The 24,397-nt window shown below is 42.8% G+C and overlaps 1 protein-coding gene across 4 annotated transcripts in view; it reads right to left on the bottom strand.

Annotated features, from left to right (window-relative positions):
- The window catches only part of AGPAT4 (1-acylglycerol-3-phosphate O-acyltransferase 4), a 71,290-nt gene extending 55,990 nt beyond the window's left edge, over positions 1 to 15,300 (bottom strand). For 2 of the 4 annotated variants that reach the window (XM_040060009.1, XM_040060007.2), the window contains exons 1-2: positions 15,237 to 15,300; positions 988 to 1,218 (exon numbers count right to left, since the gene is read on the bottom strand). In XM_040060009.1, the coding sequence (XP_039915943.1) occupies positions 988 to 1,165 (178 nt within the window). In that variant the 5' untranslated portion in view covers positions 1,166 to 1,218; positions 15,237 to 15,300. Of the gene's footprint in view, positions 1 to 987; positions 1,219 to 9,156; positions 9,181 to 10,488; positions 10,570 to 12,284; positions 12,300 to 15,236 lie in introns of those variants that run through there. The other 2 variants (XM_040060008.2, XM_058419981.1) reach the window with 2 other exon arrangements.
- Between the last annotated feature and the right edge of the window lie 9,097 nt (positions 15,301 to 24,397).

Genomic DNA, 24,397 nt, shown 5'->3' on the forward strand with positions numbered 1-24,397 from the left:
GTTTCTGTGAAGAATTCTCTCCGCTGTAACTGTATGCAGTTATGTGCAAGTCATAAACAGCAGAATAATAAAATTGCTTTAACTGCAGCTCTTGTAGCTCTTTAAAAGCAAATATATAAGCAAACTGATTATAACATGAAAACTACGCATGCTCTGATAATTCGCTATTGTCAGGCGAAGATTCCACCAAACTCCTACTAATAGAGAACAAACAAATGGGTACAGCTGTCATTCCACTGGAACTACCTGTTTTGTCAAGTGCCAGTCAACTGTCACATCTCACAGCAGTTTCAAAGGTCTGGTCTATCTACAGCATCCTAAGGTCATGCTCTCATCTCTGCCCCAAAAAATCAGTACCATTGCAATCCCTGCTTCTTTCAGCTGGTTACAGGCTACCTGCTGCATTCTGAATTATAACTATATGCATATACTAAATATACATACAGATGCAGCTTAACATCTGAAATCCTATGCAAAGAAAAAACAGTTTATAACTGGCGTAAGAAAGAAGCACATGAAATGGAAGATTCTTCCTTTTTTCCCCCCTGTTATTTCCCAGTCCTGAACAGGATTTACACATGAAACATTTAAACAAGATCATAAACAAAATCATGGATGATAAAAATGAAAGCATTACAGAAAGTGACTTGTTAACACTGTAAGCTTTACCGATAATAGCTGAACTTGCTGAGATGCATTATTTGGTTAGTATTTCTCACTTGGTTTAATGAAACATGATGGATAGCCAAATGAGAGGCAATCTTTCTTCAAAATACTGAGTCAAGCAAGTATCCCACTATAAAAGAGCAAAACATTTCAGCACAAGATGACATTTCAACAAGGCATACATCTCTTCATACAAGTGCAGGTGCTGTAGGAATCAGATATAACCTTTATATAGGCTTTGAAATCTGGAACTTTTCTACCAATTCCCTCAAGACAAAATATGAAAATACTTTAAAAAAAAAAACAAAAAAGAAATCTTACGGCTTGAAATGCAGTAAGCCAGCCTGCAGTTGATCCTCCTGAACAGTTGCTTGTTGATTGGCCAAAGTATAAGCGTAAAGAGTTGAATGAAGTTAATGATCAGTCCTGACACTATAAATATGTAGCAGATCAGAAGGTGGCAAACGAATTGCGACTTCAGAAAGCCAACGATGTCCATGATTTGCTGAGAAAGCAAGAGGGTACCTTCAGACACAAAATTCAGAAGACAACCTGCAAAACCAAATAGTATCAGCAGTTACACAGTGCATTTATATCTATAGACAGACTTAAAACAATCTTCACATTTACACTTAAAGTTAAACCCATTGTAGGAAAAGGCCTGATGTCAGTATTTGAAAAAGTAACAATGAAAAAAAAAGACAGTATTTGTGAAACAATCAACATTTGGCTTTGGAAACAAAATTTTAAATTTCAGTCTAACCCATGCGCATATGACTCCACTCCATGGCCTAAAACACTCTTCTGTAAGGTCTTCATTGATAAAATAAGACCAAATATTTTGGTTTGAGCTATATGATAGCTCTGATATGAACTTATATTTTTATTCAAATTGTCTGGACTTCGTAAGACATATACTGTCACCTCTGTAATCTTCAAGAGCAGCTCCAAAACGAATGCAAGTTTTAGAGCTTGGTTAGATGTGCTTTTCTCTACAAGCTATGCCAGCCATGCTCCCCAAGAGGTGATAGCAGCAGCCCCTTAATTCTAACTTGATTGTCTTCTTCCCCTCTCATGCTCAAATAACAGTTAATTTTGGCAAGAGAATAAAAGCTTGGCTATGCACAATACACACAATTTGTTCAATTATCCATTGAAACTGATTCTGTCAGTTATAATCCATAAAGCTAGAAATGAAACATCAGTAACAGTACCAACCCGTGACCCAGCAGTGTTTGCAGAAGGAATCAGCTCTAAGGTTACTTAAGAAATGTTTGTATCATTTTGGAAAGGTCCGGTCCAACTTAAGGAATTAAGCGTTCAGAAGAAATGTCCTCTGCCGAGTATTGTGACCTATCAAATATTGCACTGACCTCCCCCTCCCGTCACTACTAGCACTGCTAGAATGAAGGCGCATCTCTCAGTAAACACAACCCGCAGTATTCTGAATACAGTCAGGCAGGAGGAGCTTCTGCCATCCTGTTCCACTCTCCCACTGTTTCCCCCTCTGAGGCGTGGAAGAGTTTTTCCAGGGAGGAAGCCCTGAGACAGTATTTCTGAACGTGCCAGCCACATGCAATAACAAAAGAGCAGCTGTCAGCAGCCTAGGGAATTAACCGATAAAAAAAAATCTTTATGCCTATCCTTTTAGTCTATATGAGACCCCATTATGTAAGGCACTGAGTCTAGAGCAGCGTCCCGAAACATTTGTTTTACTGCCCTTTGCTGACTCTGCTGGCCACAGCAAAGAGCAGACAAAAGAACTGCCGCAGAGCCTTCGGAAGTTATTTCGCCAGTTTGTCAACCGCAAGGAAGACGAGCAAAAATTTAAGAAAGAGAATCAGTATTGTTGTATAATTTATATAAAGAGTTTATGGCAGTCCCAAGCCTATTATTAGAAGACAAAATGTGCCCTTTTGTTCCCTTTATCTTGCCGTACAATTCAGTACCACAGCCGACACCAGCTGTAGCTCAGAATGGCAAAACAGGCCTCTATTCATTGTAGTAACCACTGTCATGACACTTGCAAAAAACCTTTCCAGCTTTAACAAACCTTACTATTAAAGATACAATTCTTAGGGTGGCAGACAATTTACTAGCTTGGGCTTTGACCAAAAGCTGTTTTTGAAGGCTAAGCAGAAGGAGAAATGTTGTCTAGTACCAACCGCTGCTGTGTTTCTTCTCCAACCCTTCCACTGAACATTCAGAAGACAAAGCCAAGCAATTAAAAAGGCAGCAACCTTCTTTACAACACTAATAGAAGCAACCAGCTACCTGCAAGTGGATGGTTTCAAAGACTCTACAGTGTCCAATACCCAGATGACTAGGTTTATCCTGTCCTTGGCTAAAACTGATCAGAAGGTTTTTTTGTGCAAGTCTGCCTGTTTAATTCTATCCCACAAAATCACACTAACCTAATTCCCAGAGATCAGTAGATCATAGGATAAAACATAAAACCAGCAGCCACAAATAAAGACTGTTTACTGAGTGAAGAACTGAAAACTCACTATTTGATACAATCAACATAAATTTACTGTAGTAAGCAGCTGACAGACACACTCTGTAACAAAAATAATCTTTTTGTCCACCAATTATTCCGGTATTTTTTTGTTACCTTTTTGTTATAACAGATGTCAAACATTATTAAAATGTTACACTTATTTGAATACTTCCTGCTGGTCTTTAAAATAAAACTTCACGGAAATAAACAAATACTAGATAACCCTGATAAAACATAATTATTGCCTTACAATTTTATTAAGCCACAATGGAGTGTCTGAAAATAATTAATTCTTCATTTTCCTACTTCAGCCATCAAACTTCAATTCGGTAAAGCTTAAGAGAGCTGTTATAAGGCAAACTAAATCTACTTAAGCAGTACTATTCAAAGGCATCTAACCTAACTTGCTAGCAAAAGGAACAAGAAATGAGAGGCACTGCCTGAGTTCTTCTTTTCTGGAAAGTAGGGACTAGACAGAGAAATTTTTTCACTAAATGCAAACTGTTTTCCCTATAAAATGTGCAACCTAAACATTGCATATGGAATGGTCGCTAAGTTTCTGTTTCTCAGACATAAGCTCATTCTTTTAAGATTTTTTTTTTCGACTGCTTTCATTACGCAAACCCCAAGAATACAATTTATTCTTGGTACAAGTAACAAAAAGAATCAGTTCTCATCTTATGAATGAGGTCTAGAAACACAAGTTTAGGAGTCCACAGGAACATCTTATATTTACTCTCTGTCTTCCTAAAAGTCCTCATGGGTAACATCAACCTAACACCAGTTTAAGTGATAAAAGAGTCAGGTCTTTAATTCTTAATCTATGATGCTGGTTTAATAAATTAGTGATTTCCTTATAGATAATGACTGAAAATTAAAGCAATCTTTTAAAAACAAAAGGGCCAATCAATGCATTTTCTCAGAAGCTATTAAGATCAGAATGCTGCCAAGAAGCTCTCTTCTATCAAACACCCCTTAAAATTAACTACAAGAAAAAGATGCTAGAGCATCTAACCAGATACAGACATTCTTTAATAACAGTCTTCCTCTGGATACAGAACAAAAGACTCAAACCTCAAATGTTTGTTTAGGGACCAAGTCAACAAATATCTATTCATGTGACTAAGAGGTCACATGTTCAGGTTCAAAAGCAAATTACATGACTATTCATTCTATTTTCCCTCCAACTTCCATTCTTCAGCAAGATCCACTGTGTTTTCTACTTCAACTACTCTTAGCATTTCCTTCTGCTTAGACTAACTAACCAGGAGCACATAGAAGTGATACACCAAGTGAAGAACTCTATGCCAGCAGAGGCTGCTGCCAATGAACAGTTCTACCTCATACTTCCAAGCCAGTAAGTGTTTTGAGTGTAGAACTAGAGATTTCATGAAGAACACAACTGTTTGTACTTTTAGAGAAAGCACACGAATGAAGGAAAGAACTGTCACCCACTGTTTCCAAAGTTCATTTAGCAATACAGAGTTCTCAGAATGTGGAAACATGGTAAGTATCTGACAGCATCTAGATTGAGCTGATACCATGCACTTAGAGAGGCAAGTCAGCACTATACCTTTTTTGTTTTCAGCACATATTTCAAGCTTACATGAAAGTTTTCATTTGCAGCTAGTCTTTAATTTAGTCTTCAAATGCTTCACTGCAAGTTAGAAACAACTAACCAGATGATGGTGATGCCTATTCTTGCATTTTCTCATCTAAACCAGATTCTTGGATGAATGAGTTACAAAGATTGTTATGAAAATATGCTCAAGTCAGATTAAGCAGTTTCAGTAGTGCCTTTTAAGTCAGTATCAGTTGCCACCGAAACCCGTGTATTGGGCACTGGTGAGGCCGGAAATTGAGTACTACAGCCAATTCTGAGCCCCTCACTATAAGAAGGACATTGAGATGCTGGAAGAAGTCCAAGAGAAGGAAAATGGAGCTGGTGAAGGGTCTGGAGCCCAAGTCCTCTGAGGAGTGGCTGAGCAAGCTGGGGGTGTTTAGCCTGGAGAAAAGGAGACTCAGGAGTGACCTTACTGCTCCCTACAACTCCCTGAGAGTGTAGCCAGCCTCTCCTCCCAGGTAACCAGAGACAGAACAGGAGGACAGTCCTAAGCTGTATGAGGGGAGGTTCAGATTGGACATCAAGAGAAATTTCTTCAGAGAAGGGGTGATTAGACAGTAGAATGGGCTGCCCAGGGAGGTGGTGGAGTCACTGACCCTGGAGGTGTTTAAAGGAAAGACTGGACCTGGCACTCAGTGCCATGGTCTGGTTGACACGGTGGCATTCCATCACAGGTTGGACTTGATCTCTGAGGTCTTTTCCAACTTAATGGATTCTGTGAAAAGAGCACAGACAGCAGCACTGCATATACATCAGAGTCTATTTTAACAGTGCTGCTGTACATGAAACACATATCCAAAGCAAGTCACAGGAAGCCCCTGTGCTCTTCTCTGCCAGTGAGCATCAAGCTAGCAAAAGTGAGGTTGCGTCCATGTGTGTATTCATCTGCAAGGAGACTGTATCTGTATACACCACACAAAAAAGGCCCCAAATCTGGAGGAAGAATTATCCATCTATTTGCCTCATGCTTAATTAGGGTTTGAATAACTTTCCACCTCCCCCAAAAGCAACTACAAGAGCATTTTTTCACTGCCCTTCTTCGTTATCAGCTGATGATAAGTTATATTAAACTTCTCTAAGTAGAGTCTGTTTTGACCATGATGGTAACTGGTGAATGACCTCCTTGTCCTTATCTCAACCCAGAAACTTTTTTGTCCTATTTTCTTCCCTTGTCCTGCTGAGGAAGGGGAGTGAGGGAACAGTTTGATGTAAACCTGGAAGTCAGACAAGGTCAACCCACCACAATTTCTCCAAAAAGTCCCAAATTGGGGAATAACTTAAGCATATCTTAAGATCTTTCCCCAAAGTTAAGGGAACTTAGGAATGCTCTTAGATTTTCATGAGGAGTCCTGCATTCCTGAGCTGCAGATTGTTACAATGGAGAGATCAGTCAGTCTGGCTGCCTCAAAAGCTGAGGAATGAATACCATCTACCAGCAAGATTTAGAATTTCAAATTTATATACTTGCTATAAAACTTACTGTTTATCTTCTAGTGAGCAGAGAGAGAATTTGCGTAACAGTGTAAACTGAAGAAACAGAAGTAATCTGGGAGTTTTCAAATGGTTATTGCAGCATAATGCTTTCCCCTTCTTCCTTTTAAATTTTCTTCCTGCTGTGATCCAATGTAGGGAAAACAGCTACACAGGCTCCGCATGCCCGCCAGGACACAAGTCCTCTGTGAACACATACCTTACTGGCAAAATGCGCAACAGAGCCTCTGTTAGACTCAAGGCTTGTCCCAACGTAGCAAAGTGTTTATACAGCAAGGTGAGGACGATGATAGCAGTTTGAGAGATGCATGCAGAGTCTGGGAAGGAGTGGAGAAGATGGGGAGCAACTGCCCAAGTTCTGGTGAGAAGCAGTTCAGTCTTGCTCCTTTTTCCAGAAGCATGAAATATTCAGGGAGGAGGGAGATGAACCTAAAACATGTCAATACAAAACTTCTTGGCGATGCAACATTTAGAGACTGCAGGGCTTGATGCTGAGAGGAGGTATTTATTTGGAAAGAACAAACCCCTTGAAGTTAAGCACTTCTGTTCCAAGCTTCTAAAGGGATCCTCAAAAAATACATCAGGCCGAAGTACATCAGTTATCTCGGGTGCAGAACATGAAGTTCACAAAAACAGCACTGGAAGGCAAGTTGCTTCTTTCCAAAATGCCAAGTGTTGGTGTTCAACTGTTTCCCACACAGATTTTTGTACTTTAATACATTCATATATATGCATATAAATATATATAAAGCACAATTATCTGCAATTTTCTTGGGGAAAAATAAAACAAAGAGCTGCATTAAGATACTCAAGACATAGATGAGTTTATCAGAGTTCAGTCCTGGGGACCACCGAGTCCTTCTATTCCCTTTTTTACTTTATTACTTTAACTGGGTCCATTAACCTAAAAAGTCACATGCGCTGACAGCAAGGACAGCACCCCACACAAGTAAAATTTAGGGATTAAGCAAGACAACAGAACTAAACAGTAAAAAAAATTACAAGAAAGTATACTGAGAATCTAAGCAGGATGTGGGCTATGCTGTCACACTAACAAAAGCAGCCCGGATAGTTCCTCAAAAATAACTGAGGTGAATAACCACAAAGGATGTAGGACATGCAACTACATCATGTGCTCATAACAATTTAATACTTGTTTTCATGGACAACGTTAAGTGCTTAATCAAAGGCAACCAGACCCAGATGTTTACCGTCATCTGGCACTCTCCCCCTGAAACATACTTGCACAAAGTCATTTCAGTGATTTATGTAGTTCTGCAAAAGTACAGGTGGTTTGTTAAATTACCAGTTCTCAATGTTTTCAACAAACAAAGCCTTAGCAAATATAAACACATATATGTATGTCTGTAAGTAGAGATGCTTTTGCATTTATGATACATGACATTTTGAAATTTTGTACAGAACAGTCACGGACTAATTGGGGCAACTGTTCATAGCAAGCACACAGATCAGAGTCGGTCCAGTTAGGGCACTGATCCTCAATGCACAGCCTATGAAAAATCTCTCAGGGGTGAGATCCACACCATCACTCCTTACACAGGAAATTAACACATTAAAAACTGCAGAGGCAGCAGGAGCAGTACAGCAGGATGTTGCCACCTGCACTGTAATACTTCCCCAGCATCAAGGGCACACTGATCATCTCCACACCAGGCATTTCAGGATCCAACACAAGAGTAGCTACTGAGTTCTTCAGTGGTTATTATAAATAAATTTCTTTTAAAAGAGCCCAAATAAATGGGGGTATGGAAGAAGGCTGACAAAGGATTACTCAGGAGCTGGTACAAAAACAGGGTTGCTTTTTAAAATTGTGCTGGGAGTCCAAACATTCTCTTGGTAAGAGATAAGCTTCAGAAAGAAGGCCTCTCCTATGAAGACTCATAGCTTATAGCACTGATTGCCCTCACCTTGTTTTAAGAACTATAAATTACATTCACAGCAACGCAAAGGGTCAGCACAAGGTACAGGAACTGCTCATACAGACTCAACAGACAAAATACTTTCCCCACATCCAAACTACATTTACACGTGAGGCAACAAAGAAACACGGATCATATTTACTTCAAATATTTAATCCTCCTATTCTTACCCACAATGAATTGCCAAGTTAAGACTACGAAAGTACCTAACTCCAGTTCTGCAACACACACACCTTTAACGCAAAAGTAGTTGTATCCAGGCAGAAGAGTTTCATATCCTCTCAGCAGACTTAGTAACATGAGCAACTCCATTTCTCCATGCAAGATCAAATCCTTCATGTATATAGACTAGAAAACAGTGTGGATTTTGCCAATTTTTCCTGTATTTATCCATCCCGTCTGATAGGAAAAGCCAGAGCCGTTCAGAAGACACTATGAAATAAACTTGGCAAGATCCCTGTTGCCGCTCCCCTCTTCCTCCCCTGGTAGAGAGCTTGTGAAAGTTACATGGTAAATCCACGTAAGAGCCAACACCAGAACCACAACCTGCTACTTCCCCAAGCTCCAGCTTTCAACACAAAATGGTACTTTTCATACTCCTTTATTTGCCTTCTTGTCCATGCTCACGTTTTCCTTGCAACACCTTTTTAAAGGCCACACACAAAGAGCAGAGAGGGAATGGACACATCCCACATGGACCTCCAGGGGAAGAAGGTAATGCAACAGGCATAAACGCTCCTGTACAACCCAGGATGCATGTGCCGATCTAATGCACTCTGCTTTCCCTTCCTTTCTCCATTCCTCAAGAAATGCAAGTCAAGTACTCAGCAACTCGGATGGTTCTGCACCATAAACTACAAGTTACAACTTTAGCACCAAGTGGGCAGCATTATGTGCGTGTGCACACAAATCAATGTCTTTCCTATTATTCTTACCTGAGAAGGAATCAGAGGCAGATGCTACAAAGACATCAATCGGAAGATGAAAATCATCAGCACTGGGAAAAGGGCAACTTTCTTTTCTTGCTCCCATATAAGGACCTCTTTATATTTTTCGGAATTGTGATTTACATTTTAGCAACTTTGGGCAGTGTCTTTAAGCCTTTTCCTAGGAGCCTAATTCCTAATTCATGTGGCTTTGCTGTTTTGTTTATTTAAAAAAGCCAGAAAGCCCAACTACAAAATAACACAGAATTTGTGGCAGCAAGAATTTAAAAAAAAACCAAAAACAACTGTGGAAAGTATAAGAGATAGGGCATGAGTCGCTGAGCTGAGAAACACACCACCGTGACAGCACTGCTGGTTTCAAGTGCAACTTCCACCACTGAGCTATGGGCTGCTAACAAATTTTCTACTGTCCTCACAACCCCAGAATGACTACTTCTAAGGTGGTGCCTCTCTGAGCAGCTGTATGGCCCCTGCTGGAGACAACCGTGTTGTAATTGCTGGGCCTGAGCCCCGCTGCCCACGCTGCCACAGATGCAGCAGGCACACGGCACAGACCACATTCTCTGTGCTCCCAAGTCACACAGCACGAGCCAACAGCACTGACCTTCTCCATGAGGGAATCCAGGAGCTTCTAGTGCAAATCACAAGACATTGTTAACTGTAGGTTGGAAACAGAAAGTGCCATTTACCTGATTACAGCTCCAAGTGAGCTGATAGGTTTTTGTATCTTCTCTGACGGGAGACTGTCTCCTTCAGCAAAGCCATTTGCACATTTTTAATTAATATGAAGCAACATTAGCATGCTCTTTGAATACTAAGGAAACATTAAACAGAAAAAGACTCACGAGGCCTTTTTTTAACATCTAAGTATTGATTTAATTTGTCTGTATTCTAGCATATGATGCTGAAGAGTATGAAGTAGCTGAATTTCTCCCTTATGAAAATTTGCATCCCAAAACTGGAAATGACAATGCAAACAAAAGATGTAGCCACACCAAGACAGAGACACACAGGATATTAATACTTATTCATTAAATATTGTTTAATGGTTCTTTCTGTAGAGAATAGTTTAACTGAAGAATGAAGCTACCAACTCCTGCCCAAAAGAGCTAACACCCAATACTTAAAAAACCCCCCATCTTACAGCTAAGATGTGGATGGCATGGTTCCAAAAAATACGATGCCAGCTACAGTGAAAGGCTCAGATGCACCTACACAGGAAACCACCAGACATCCAGATGCCAGGTAAAAACCCAAATAAATATGGGAACAGCTTTACCCACATATCAGCAGTCCCATTCTACGTCAGTTTTCACTCACCTCTGCCTCATGATGTGAGCGTTCAAAACTATTTTGCCACAACATGAACTAAGAATACTTTCAGCCTCCTCATCAGTCCCCAAACAGCCTGATTTAATTTGAGAACTTCAGAGAATAAAAAGCCTTTAATACAGGCACTAGATTTATCAAGTCCAGTAATAAAGGGAGGTTTCATTCTGGACCTGATTCAAACCCTGTCGAAGCCAAAAGAAATCTCTCAAGAAGTTTCAATTGTCCTTGACATTTAGCAAACATTATGATTCCAAAACAGCCGAATGTGATGTAACTAATTAATGATCTTGTATTCTCAGCACCTAAAGCCAGGGCTAGTCAATACCACCTTAAACATCCAGCAAGATCATTCAGAGACATTCTGACTGTATTTACGTTACTCAATGGCATGTGTGCAGATGTTAACAGTTCCTAAACATGCAGCTAAGAATCCAGGAACATTTTTATAAATTTTGCACTCAACTAAGCATTCGATACATTAACACCTACATGGATTTTCTACATCATCACTGAACAACTGCACATGCCCAGGTATTTTTAAAAATCTGGCTTTGAGCCTTTCTCCTGCTTACTTGAAATATTTTTGAGATACTTTTACAAGACTTAAATTCAAAATGAAGCTTTTCTCTGTCTCCTTCTTGGGTGAAATGCAATATTTATGCACACACTCAAAAGGTAGAGGCATGTAAAAAACATACAGTGAGACAGAATCACAGAATTAACCCCTGACCAACTACCTGCAACTTGAAGGGGGGAACCTCATAAATGATTCAAGTGCAATTGTAGTCTGCTTGCAAACAGAATGCTTCTAGACCTTCCAGAAGTGCAAAGCAGTATTTGTAGTAATAATATTTTCTAAAATGCTCAAAACCATGGTAAGAAGAGGCAAACTACAATGTGTGAAGACACAGATAATGTGGAGACAGGGAGAGAAGCAGAATACAGTTTAACTTTCACAAAGAAGCTGTCACTTGAAATCATGTGCCATTTCCACATATAGACGCCCCTCAAATATGTTTATTTCCCTGTCTTTAACAGCAGGTGTTGAGTCTTTTCCTTTTTCCAATAGGTGAAAAAACCTGCATTATCTGCCAACTGAACCAGCATGGACAATCCTTTACATCCACCAGGATCCTGCTGGAAAAATGTGTCTGAAATTTAGCTTTGTTGGCCCAATTAAAAGGAAATCTAATGTACATCCGAGGTTTTTCAGATGCTAATAAACAGTCCCATCTGCAAGCGAAATCAGTGTGCTTGTCTTTGCTTGCAACTCCTTACTAGCCTTCTGGCAAGTAAACCCTCTCTCAGTGACCTCTATCTCTGACTCTTTCCAGCCTACAACTGGTTAATTGCTTTTCCCTGTTCCTGTTATTTATGCTACAGTAGAAACCTCAAGCCAGGTCAGCCCTTTTTCAAGAAGCAGAAAATTACTTCAGTGTAAAGCTCTTTGTGGCAGAATATAACACGACAGACAGAAGAGCAGAAGGTCGAAACAGTGGCACAAGAAGTAAAAAGGCTTTAAATTCAAGCTGAAGAACAGACCACTAGAAGGACCATAACACAGGTCCTTCCAGTCTCCTAGTGGACTGTGGTCCTGGTGGGATCACTACAGTTATTACACTGCTCTGCTCGGTTCCTAACACATAGCTTACGTGTATATTTCCAGCAAATCCACTACAGCTATTGTATTTCTCTCACATTATCAAAGAGGGGTCTTTGCAGCATCTTCATCCTTGCCACAACACACAGTTACTTTCATTAATTTCCTCCTTCTCTGACCTTACCTTGGACCCTACCTCCTCTCTAGTTCGAAGCACTGGAAGAAGACAGGGGAAAAGCATGAAAATGAAATGAGTCAGCAGTTTCTGAGCAGCACACAAGCATTAGTCAGAGGTGATCAGGGCACTCACACAGAGTCAGATGTGAATGAGCCCAAGACCACCAAACAACAGACTGGTGAGCAAGTCCTCCCAAACACCTGCAGATGAATCACTGGGCAAGGCCACCCCACAGATAAAGCACTTCAGGGAAAAAACACATTCTCAGCTACCACAAACCAGTGCTGAAAGGCAACAAAGCACAGAGGGTACTGTTCCGTCACATTTCTACTTCCCTTACAAAATGCCCACTGCATTCAGTACAGCTGAATCAAACATACCTGATGAGACGGTTGCCTTGACCGGTATAATGTTTTCCCTAATAAGTGAGGCCCACAGCTGCAAAAGCTTTTCCTGAGTACAATACATGCACAGTGCCCTACTATGCACTGTTGCCCTCCTGCTCATCTCCTCCCTTATCAGGACACACTGACAGCAGTAGCAGCGATGCCATTACTTAGGGAAGCAGCACTCCACATGAGGCAGTGGAAATCTGAATTCTTAGAATTTAAGACCAAATTACTAATACAAGTTCTAAGGGTCACAAGTGCTCATTTGCAACACAAGAATAGTACCGTGCTACTCTCAGCACAGCTGTGACAGTGTCTTCCTGAAAAAAGATATTTGAAGGGGTATTGTTTCCAGTCTTCACCTTCCAGCAATAAAAATAAAAAATCAAGGGTACACAACAGAAAAAACAGTCCACCCCTTTTCGCATGGCAGAGTACAGCTGTGGGAGTCTCATCCATCATCTGTAAGAGACCCCTTGTCCTACTAAACTCTTCTCTGTTATGGTACAGCAAGTCCATTAAATTGTGAGTAATGTACAACCATCAGTGCAGGAGAGCACACCTCACTCCAGAGAGATGAACATTGCCTCAGTGCCTCTGCGTTTGGGCCGGACAGAGCAGGACTTCCTGTAAAAACAACCTCCCCACCAAAATGACACTGAGTTTCATGAAACACAGTACTCTGGGCACAGCATTCTCTGCTCTGTGACTCTGAGCAAGTGCTAACCTCTCTGCACAATTTCTCCTCTCCTAAAATACGTTACTTCCACCTTGTTGTGAGACACTTACTAAAGTCTGTTAAAGTGCTTGCCAACAACAGAACTAAACTTTACTTAAGAGCAACCTTCATCCATAAGCAGCTTGCCTCTCCTCTGCAGGCTTTCCAATATATTCTTCCACAAGAAACCTGGCCCTGTCATCCATAAACCACAGTTAAAGTTTGATTTTTGGATACAGGTTATTCATTCATTGTTAATGCAAAACATTAATAAGGAAGAGCAAAGTGACATAATATTTACACAGATTTCTAAAGTGAATGAATATGTGTTTTAATCCACAGTATTTGGAAAATCACAGTATTGTATCAGATACAAGCAGCTAGAGAAGGAAAATGACAGCAAACATTTAGAGGACATCAACTATTCTACTGATCCATGCAAACAGTCTTTACACAGAAGTAGTCCTGGCATATATAAACAGACCTCTGTATGTCTGCACCAATCTTATCCTGCACATGAACAGTCAGAGACAAAAAGGCTGCACATTTCTGCTTAATTTGTTTCTCAACAGTTTCTCTACTCCACCAGTTTTTAATTCTTTTGCTACTCATTCTAGTGTGAAGTCATTATCAGTACAAGCTGAGGCTACAATTGCCTTGTACAACTTCCTGGGCTGGAGACATCACTGTTTTTAAATAAATGCTTGGGGTTGGTTTTGGGCTTTATTTTTTGTTGTTGTTGTTGTTTGAGAGTTTCTGGCATCCTTCTACCTTCTTGTAAAGCATTTCCAGTTTTCATGTGGCAGCAAGGTTGCTCTCTCCCACACAAGTACCCGTATAAGTACATCATTCTTATATATCTGCACAGGGATTTAAAACATGACTTTTAGAAATGTGTAACAAGGTAAGTCTTGGTGTGACATTGTTGAAACAGACTCTTTCGTGGGCTGTCTTTTCAGCCATTTGAGTGAGCGTTCACTTGTTGAAATAAATATTCAAAAGCATTACTTGTTATTTAAATAACGCTCACCACACGGCGACACACCTTAACTCACTTCGCGGCCATTATTTAATTCGTCCTCAAATACCTTTATGAACAGACGCCGACAGGTGAAAGGCAGAGCTCCTACAGCACGGGAGCACATCACCGGGGAGGCAGACTGCGCCTCTGCCCGCCTCGGCTCACGGACTCCCGGCTACGACGGACGGAGCGGCCGCCACGACCCGCCCGAGCCCGAGCCCGAGCCCGATCCCGCCCGCTCCGGCCGCCGCCGGGGCACGCCGCGCCCGCTCGCCGTGGAGCGGCGCCCCCGGGGAGGCGGCAGCGAGCGGCGCCGGCACCCGCCCGTTCCCGGGGCAACCGCACCGCCCGCCCCAGCCCCGGCCACCGCCGGCCGCGCCGCGGCCAGCACCAAGGGAAAGTGGAAGGGGCGGCACGCCCGCCCGGCGCGGCGGAGGGGGGCTCGGCGGGGCCGGGCCGCCGCGGCTCCGCCGTTTCCACGGAAACCCCGGCGCGGGCAGCGCTCGCCACACAAAGGCGGCCCGCGGGCGGCAGGAAAATTCTCGGCGGCCGCGGGAGAAACAACGCGGGTCCGGGCGGCGGCGGAGACCCAGCCCGGCGACGAATAAATCGGGGAACTTGTACTCGCAGCCCACCGCCCGCCTCTCCCGCACGTCCCGCCGGCGGCTGCCCGTCGCTCTCCTCGCCGCCACGGCGCGCCGGGGGGCGGCAGCGCCGGGGAGGGGCGGGCTCGGGGCTGCTTTTTCCGCCCGGGGCAGCACGCCGGGCAAAGGAGGGAGGGAGGCCCCGCACCTGCGGAGCGCGGAGGGCGCCAGGGGGAGAGCACGTACCTGGCGCCGGCGGGCCTGGGCACGCGTGCCGCGCTGGGGCGCCGGGAGCGGGCGGCCGCGGAGCCGCACCGGCTGCCACTACTTTGCACGCGGCGGGAGCGGGCGGGCGGCTCGGGCGGGGCCGCCAGGCTCCACCCGCCGGGCGGCTCCACTCCGGGAACGGGGCCCCCCTCGCCTTCCCTTCCCTCCGTCAGCATGTCACTTCCTCCGGGGGCGCTGGGCAGGCGCGACCCCTCCCCGCACCGGCCTCGCCCGCCCTTCGGCGCGCCGCCGGAGCGGCGACGGAGAGCGCCCGGTGCCGTGCCGCGGGCTCCGAGGAGCGAGGGGGAGCCGGGGAGCGGCGGCCTGGGGGAAGGGGCCGTGCCCTGAGCGTCGCCGGCGCTGCTCGGAGCTGACTGCTCGTCATCCCTTACCGGGGCAAACGCGGGGTGAAGGGGGAGAGGCGGCTGTCGCGGGGCGATGCGCACCTGTGACCGTCTGACCCTTCAAGTGGAAACCGAAACACAAAAAGGAACTCCACGGCCTGAATGCTGTGGAAAAAGATTGATGCTGTGGCAGCCATCCAAGCATCCGAGTACCCTGACACACAATATTCACTTTGTGTGACAACGCAAACATTTACTGCCAGGCTCTGGTTGTGGGGTGAAAGGCGGCTTCCGTGAACAGAGAACAGCAGGAACGGAGTCGATTATAAACACCCAAAGCATTGGAAGGTGATGGTGGCTGGGATGACACATCACTGGGACAGCACTGGCAGCTGCTGGGTGTCTGGTTATAGCGGGGCTGGCAGGCGATGAGCTGGATAGAGCAAAGCCCTGTTACAGTCCCGGTCCATACCAGCCACGCAGAATCTGTTTACCTTCAATGTAATACGAACGCAAATTAAACACTTGTCGTAGTTTAACTCCAGTCAGCAACTATTGGCTAGGCATCAGTCAGTGTCTGCTGAGCACTTGTACTGTGCATCCGTTGTTTTTCTGGGATTTTATTCCTCTCCTTTTCATTACATTTATCGTTATTGTTGCTATTATCGTTAGTACTATTGCTGTCAGGGAGCAGCAAGAGCAAGGCTGCTGCTCAAGGGAGGAAAAGCCTGGAGCTGAGGGTAGCCACACCACAGGCAGCGTACTCAGCGGCCAGAGCACTTTTCCACAATACCTGAACAGGGCAATGGCAGCTCCACTGATAGTCCCAGACAAGATGAAGCAACGAAACAGGTCTAAAGATTGTCCAAAAAGCAGCAGAAGATAAGGCCACAGCTGGAAAGAGAGCTACAATAGGGTTGAGAAAAAAGGCGGGAGACCAAACCAAACACGCACGTATCTACTAGAAAGCCCTGACAGGTTCTAAAGACCCAGACCTGGGCTTAAATGGAGCTCTGGCCCATGGGCCATATGTGTGTGGGTCCCAGGTGAGGCTGGTCAGGGCTATCAAGATGTTACTGTGCCATCAGTACCCTGACAGGTTCCTGCTGATGGGGTGTGTTGAGTGTACTGTTCAGGAGGTCGAGATTTAGTCACCTTCTTCCCAACTGGTCGTGAAGGAGTTGCACCGAGCTCACTGGTCAGTAGTCAGTGGTCTAGCTGCTGAACTGCTACGTGGTGAGAGATTGGTAAAAGGAGTTTCTCCAGCCGTATTTCAAAAATCTGACCTTGTGGCTGCATTTTGAGAAAGGGCTAATTCCAGGGAGAAGGAAAAAACTTAAAATCCATGAATGAGACAGTTATGGAGAGTGGCTGGGTTTGTAGCACAGCCATGTCCAAAGCATTCCCAACCACCTACTTGAAGCAGCTTTGTGTACTACATGTACTGATTCTTGGGGTATTATTCCAAGATATCTTACTTAGCACCTAGGTGTTATCCTGAGAGCCAAGGGTCCAAAAGTCAGGCACTCTGATGCTGAGTGTGGTAGTTTCTCAACATGTTTTACCTAGTTTTCCTTGACACCAAACTCTCTGCAGTTATTTGTATGTTCTGATTTTTTGTGAAGCCATAATAAAAATGTGTCGTCTTGTTTTCATTAGTGTTAAGCTGCAGCTGAATGTGATAGGCTTTGTGGATGCTTTATACTTGAGAAAACTTACCACTGGAGAAGCAAATTCTAATTTTGATACAGTACATCTATTTGATACAGTACATCTATTTCTCAAAAGACTAATCAGGAATATATGAATAATAAACCCCTCTTATTTAAGTTGGGGATTAAAAGGTAAGTCTTGAGAAGCTGTTAGATACCATGGTAATGACTGAGACTGAAAAGCACATAGTAAAAAATACTTCTGTGTTAAGAGCAGGTCTTGTGATGTCCTCACTGAGTATTTTCTAGGTGGTGGAACAATAAGGATAAAAAAGGAATCGGATTCTCTTTCTGAAAGCTCTGCCATCCAGAGCACTGAATGGAGTATGTCTCAGTTTTGGCATTCTTTGTACTGAGTGCTTGGTTTGAACCCTCAGGTTTTTTCCTTGTAGTTGGTGGCTATGCGAATACTTTATTTGTATTGAGCAAGATTCAAGAGTTGAGTCAGGAGCTTAGACCAGGCAATGATACCTCCCTCCAGCTATCCATCACTGGGTGAAATGGGTGATTTTCAGTGAGTTTCCCTGTAAGAAATAAACATAACAAAAATACGATAACAACAAGAAGAAATAAGCATAACAAAAATACAATAACAACAACAATAACAACACAAAAACAAACCCCAAAACACTGTCCCCCCTCTACTCCCACTGGGCAAGGTATGCACTCCAGTTGGTGAGGAACCCAGGTATCATGGCTAAAGCAAAATTTAACTGCTTGCTGGTTCTCACAGCTGGACCGCAACCCTGCTCACCACATGCACTTTTAAATGACTTGTGAATTTGACTTCAGAAATTTTATTGCAGGCAAAAGCTTGTCTGTCCTGGAAAGTTCTGCAGTGCTACTTAGAGAAAAGAGGCAGCACTCCTGCTTTTGGTGTTGCCAAACTGATATGGTGGATACTAACACAGGGTTGCCATGAGCATCATGGCACATGCACAGCCATGAGCAGCTGGACTCAAGAAGTCCAGTTTGCTTTTGCTGCATCTCTTATGGTTAGAATCTCCAGTATCTAATAAGATGTGGGTTATAAAAGGCTCATTTCCTACATTTAAAAGCATTCATAATGGTCCTCTTCTGTGTAGACTGGGTGTAATAAAGGCTGAACTGCAGGCTGTCCCTCCATGCCAGCAATAACAGGAAGTCTTTCCTGTACTTGGCTTATCCGTCTTTATGAAAACTGTGGGAAAGTAATTGTGTCTGAGATCTGTGCTGCTTTTTGGGGATTGATTAAAATCAGCTAACAAGATCAGGCAGGAATTATAGTAAGGATTGATGTGCGTAGTATGACTGCACCATCCTTTCCCACTAGGAAACCACATGAAAGTATCTATACCTAGGTTAATATAGGCTGACAGTTTATATAAGTATGGAAACCAAAAATGAAAGGTACTGATGCAATGCATTGTTGTAATGATAGAAGTTGTAATGCGGATGCAGGTGTACCAATTTAAATAGGCCAGTGGGGGAATAGTGTTGAAAATCACACCCACTCCTTGTGCAACTAATTTTTCTGGGCAGGTCTTTCTGGTGTGGACTAACCCCAACTGTGACACCTGCCATCTTCTCCTTGACCTCAGCTATACTGTGGATCCACTGTTTTCATATAGAAACTCCCACTTCCCTTCAAAGAAGCCACATGGTACTCACAAATGGAAACATCGTGTTAAAACCAAACCCTAGGGCCACAGTTAATTTTAGAGTAGACTCATTCTTTATTGAATAGGCATTAGCAAAAGAGCTGTGTGAGACGAGTTAGAGGAATTTAAGCTCCCCACTGTCCAATTTGATGCTTTACAAAGTCTAGTCCATATAGAAAGAATACTAAGATGCCAAAACCCATTTCTTTGAACATGTTTATTCTTTCAGCATGCTTTATTTTCTGCAACAAGTCTACAATTACCAATCAGTTATGTAAATTCTTTACAATTTTTGAAGAATACAATTCCTTTAGTAAATACCAAAGATCCTACCACACAAAATGTTTTCCAAATTACTCTTTTCAGAATGGCACCTAAAATTTTCACATATGCTGACATCCACAAAATAAATACTCCTTACACACGTGTAAATATTATTTCTGTAGCTGTTTTAAGTATTCAACTTGAGCCTACCTATAGGAGGAGAGGATCCTTTGTTTCTCTTTACAGATGTATCTACTACAAATGTCACAGATTTGTTTTTCTTGTTTTCTTAAAGCTTGATTAAAGTGAAGGCTTCTGCATGGACCACTTTGGGCTGAAACTTGGTGACTCAGGCTTTTGATATACCTCCATGTACAGGTGACAGAGCAGATATTCTAGACACACACACACAGACATGCATGCACACACATTCACACACATACAAACACCTACCCCATGACAGGAGGAAATCTTGCTCTGATTAAGCATGGTTCAGAGTGTGACAAAACAGTGAGGGCTTCAATGGCACCTTGGAAATGCAGAGATGCAACATCTGGTACTGGCATGGTCATGGGTGTACGTGGGTGGAATTCCTCTAAGATCTTAGAGGAAAGATCTCTTTGGAGCTGCAAAGGTAAGGGTCATTTAGAGGGTACTCAGGAAACTGCAGAAAAGCTCAGATAAGGAACTGCAGAAGAAAAATCTTGGACTGAACATTTGGAAGCTGGAGTAGCACAGACCCAGTAAAAAGAGATGCTATTTATGCATAACTGTTTACATCAAGGAAGCATGGCACACTGGCTGCTCTCCAGGTCTTCAAGGGCAATCCCTAATTTGCATATGTAGTTACAGAGACATTTACAGTCAGAAACAAATCACACAATTATTCCTGTTACTTGCATATGTACACTTCTTCACCTAGAAGAGGAAATAACTACTTCAGTATGATGGGAACAAGGCTGCTTTATGCCACAGCAGTGTGTAGAGATGAGCTATGTGAGCCTGCCAGTTTGAGCTTTGTACAAATTTACATAAAATGGCAATCCCTGCAATAAGTGAGGTCTTCTTCTAGCTTGTAATTAATTCTGTAGCAGTGTCCTCACCCTGTGAATAGCTATATCCTCACCCCACCCATAAAAGACAGCAGCTTTAAGCCACACATAGAGCATTCATCTGAATTCTGCCGGGTAATGACTCTAGCTCCCTCGTCAAATTTACATTGAAGTTAGTGTTTGATTGTCTGTTCAATCACACAGAATTGGAAAAATAAATTAAGAGAACCTTCTAAGAAGAGCCAGGAAAAATACTCATAGTTTTACGTAGCTCACTGAAGAACATATTACATGCTGCAGGTCATCTCACCAGCCCCTCACTGCACTGTCCATACTGGAAATACAAAACAGGACTCAACTCTCGTCTTACCACCTGTAGCTGTCTCCACCCCATGTTCTCCTACATGCTGCTTTTGTAAGGACAGCTTTATCTGATGGCATAAAGGGAGCTATTTCCCAAGAAGGGTCTACTTCCCATGAGAATTATGGGATAAACCATGGTTTGTGTTCTAGGAAACAATCACTAAGCAAAAGTCATTATATAGGGTCTTCATAGGGATAGTAGATATAATTTTTTCAATTTCTGTGTAGTCTTATATATTTGAAGAGCAGATTTGGATCATTTTTTTATCTATATACTTTAGTAGAGCCCACTAATGATTCACAATTGTCCTACACTTTAGAGACATTGTTTGAAATATGGTTATTGGTCACACAAGGGTTAATTTAGTAGTATACTTTATAGACTCTGTGTCAGCAAATTCGACTCCTCAAAAATTGAGCTAACTGACATTCTGTACTGTTGCTTTCTTTCTCATAATGAGCCACTGGTTCATGGAATAGATTTTTAAATAAAAAGGCATTAGCTAAAAGCTAATTGGGTAAAAGCTGGATACTTACAGTTTTTGTAAATGTCTGTTACACACATTAAGGAATTAAAATTTTTGAAACATCATTTTTGGTACTAAATTGCAGAAAGAGATACCTGATAACAGGAAATACAAACAGCATTAGCAGCTCAGGTCTTAGAGAAAAGGAGTAAAAGAGCCAGGTAAGATCTTGTACTGGTTTTGCCTTGGGCTGTCAAATATTTGTGACGTGACTTAAAAAATACAGTACACTACAGACTGCTTTATCTCACTAAATGGAGCAAATCTGTTCAGTGAAAAGAGTACAAGACACTGTATTTCCTCTAATTTCTTCCTGACTTTCCTTTCCCACTGAAGTGATGGTTTAGGGAACCTACGTATTTACAGTGTCCAAAGAGGCCTTAGCTCTTCATTTTCTATAATTTGGCCTGATCTTGCTCCCAGTGGCATTTCCTTGATTTCAGTAGATGCAGACACAGCTTCAGAACTGGCTTTTGAATAAGGATACTGTATAAAGAAAATTACTAACTTCCAGAGAAAAGGAAAATAGTTCCTGAAGCTAAAACTCTTAAGTGAGTATGGAAACCTTAGAACAGAAGTGTTTTTACATAAGACGGTTGAAAATCTTTGGCTTCTACTAATCATTTACCTGTGAATACTAACCATAGTGTTTTATTCATGTTTGGTTCATGATATACGTGATACAGTTCTGTATCATGTCATGCAGCCTGTTCATGTGGCAAAAATTAAAAGGATTTGCCAGGGATCTAAGAAAGGCATGTAATTCAGGGATACATTTTGGTAGAAGCAAACTAGATAATATTGCCACACCACTTCACAGGTTCTCTGTGACTATTATCAGACACAAAAGATCAGGACATTTCTGTAGGAGTTTGCTTTTGCTTCCAGCTGCTGCCATGTGATGTCTGTGTTCTTGTCTGCCTCAGTCCTAAATGTGGCTTCCAGCACAAATCACAGCAGCCCCCAGCAGTGTTTCAGTGGAAGGGCCCTGGTTCTCTGTGTATGCTAGAAATCAGCCCTTCCATCATCTTGGTTTGAGTTGGAAGGGACCTTGAGGATCATTTAGTTCCAACTCCCTGCCGTGCTCAGGGACATCTTCCACTAGACAGGGTTGCTCAAAGCCCTATCCAGTCTGGCCTTGAACACCTCTGGGGATGGGGCATCCATAGCTTCTCTGGGCAACCTGTGCCAGTGCCTCACCACCCTCTGAGCGAAGAACTTCTTCCTGATATCTAATCTAAATCTAGCCTCTTTCAGCTGAAGGCCGTTCCCTCTTGTCTTATCCCTACATGCCTTGTAAAAAATCCTGCCCCAGTTTTTTTGTATGCCCCTTTCAGGTACTGAAAGATCACAATGAGGTCTCCCTGGAGCCTTCTCTTTTCCAGGCTGAACAACTGCAACTTTCTTGGCCGGACTTCATCGGAGAGGTGCTGCTGCCCCCTGATCATTTTTTTGGCCCTCCTTTGGACTGGCTCCAGCAATTCACATTATTCCTGTGCTGGAGGCTCCAGAGCTGAATGCTGCACTCCATTGGGGTCTCATGAGAGTGGAAGAGAGGAGGAGAATCACTTCCTTTGACCTGCTGGCCACACTGCTTTGGATGCAGCCCAGGGTCCATCTTTGCTTTATGGCACAAGCTTCCCCTTTTTTTCTTCTGTTCTTTGATTCTGTGAAAAGCAAGCTGAGGCTAGGGGATAGCTAGGGGTATGGATGACAACAGGGAATGGAGGAGAGGTAGTTAGCAGTCTGAATCCTGTAAAAGATGGTGGAAAATCTGAGTTATCTGTTTATTCAGGTAACTCCTTTGTAGTCAATGTGAAATTGCATCATGAATTTGAAATTGCAATCCACTTTGGAAAAAAATCACTGCAACAGATAGTAGATAGCAAGCTCTTACAAACCATTGGCAGGCTGTTCTGAAACCACTTCTCAGGTTCCTTGAGCATCACGTTGCTTGAAACTGCTGGGTCCCTTGTCACCAATTTAATACATTCATCAAACCCGAGGCAAAGGCCTTGCTCCAAATACCTCTCCTACAGGAAACTGTGCTAAGTGACCTTATGGCTAAATGCCCAAATGGCTCAGCCAGAAATTGGGCAGTACTTCCACTTGGAGTGAACCTCCATGAGATGGCCACCTAAACCCGGTACTAAGATACCAAGGTGGTACCTTAGAACAGTCACTAAGTGTGGCCTTATCAGAGGGCTGCCTGCTTCACAAATCCCTTATGAAAAATTGTTGGATACAATACGTGGAATGGACTGTTTTCTGAGAAATGTTAACTTTAGCTCAGCATCAGAATTGCTTAAGTAGGCATGTTTTTGTATTAGATGGTACAATGAAATTTTACAGAAAGTGCAGTAGGAAATGCAGAAGTACCAAAGCTGGGTGCAGTACATGTCAGATCATTTATGCGTGATGTATGAAAAGTTCATGGGGAGAAAGGACCTGGGTTGCTGTTAGGAGACACCTCTTTCTCTATGGAGAGTCCTTAGTGTCATCCTACTGTCATTTGTCACAGGAGTTCAGGTGCCCCAACCTCAAGTCATAAATGTTAGCAAAAAAAAAGCTTGTTGTGCACATCCTGGTGAGCCCATGTCCTCATCAGCTCCTGAGCTCAGCCCCAGCTCTTTGATGCAGGTTTAGCACAGCCATTCTCAGAATGATTTGACGCTATTCAATTTGCAAGCTAACTTCCATGCTAGCAGTATATATAATTAATCCTACAAACCACACTGATTTATATTTTTTCCCAGTATGAATAACATAGCTAATATAATTTCCTACTCATCAACTGCCAGATGACTAAGAATCACTGATCCAGGAAACTGAGCTCTGGGATCTGTCAGTCAGTCACCTGGCAATTCAACCATGAAACAGCCTATATAAGCACTCCATATCTACTGCTTTTTACACCTTTTTTTTTGAATCACAGGTGCCTCAAGTATTAACAATAAAAACAACAAAGCCTGCTGCCTCCCAGGCTTGGTATCCATAATGGTAGCATGAATCAGAATTGGCTACAGTAATTGCAGTAAATCGACAGCACTGAGCAATCCCATTTCATTAATAAGAGCATTTCATCACCAGCTGCTCCTTGGAGACAAATGGCTGCATCTAGCTTCCTAAACATCGCTTTCTCTTGCCACCCCCAGAGACTAGTAGCATTTGAGACATCAGTGACCTCATAGTCTGAGATTTTGTACACTTCTGTCCTGATGTCTGATTTTCCTTTTTC

Source organism: Hirundo rustica, chromosome 3, assembly GCF_015227805.2.
Source record: "Hirundo rustica isolate bHirRus1 chromosome 3, bHirRus1.pri.v3, whole genome shotgun sequence".
In the NCBI taxonomy this organism is placed as follows: domain Eukaryota; kingdom Metazoa; phylum Chordata; class Aves; order Passeriformes; family Hirundinidae; genus Hirundo; species Hirundo rustica.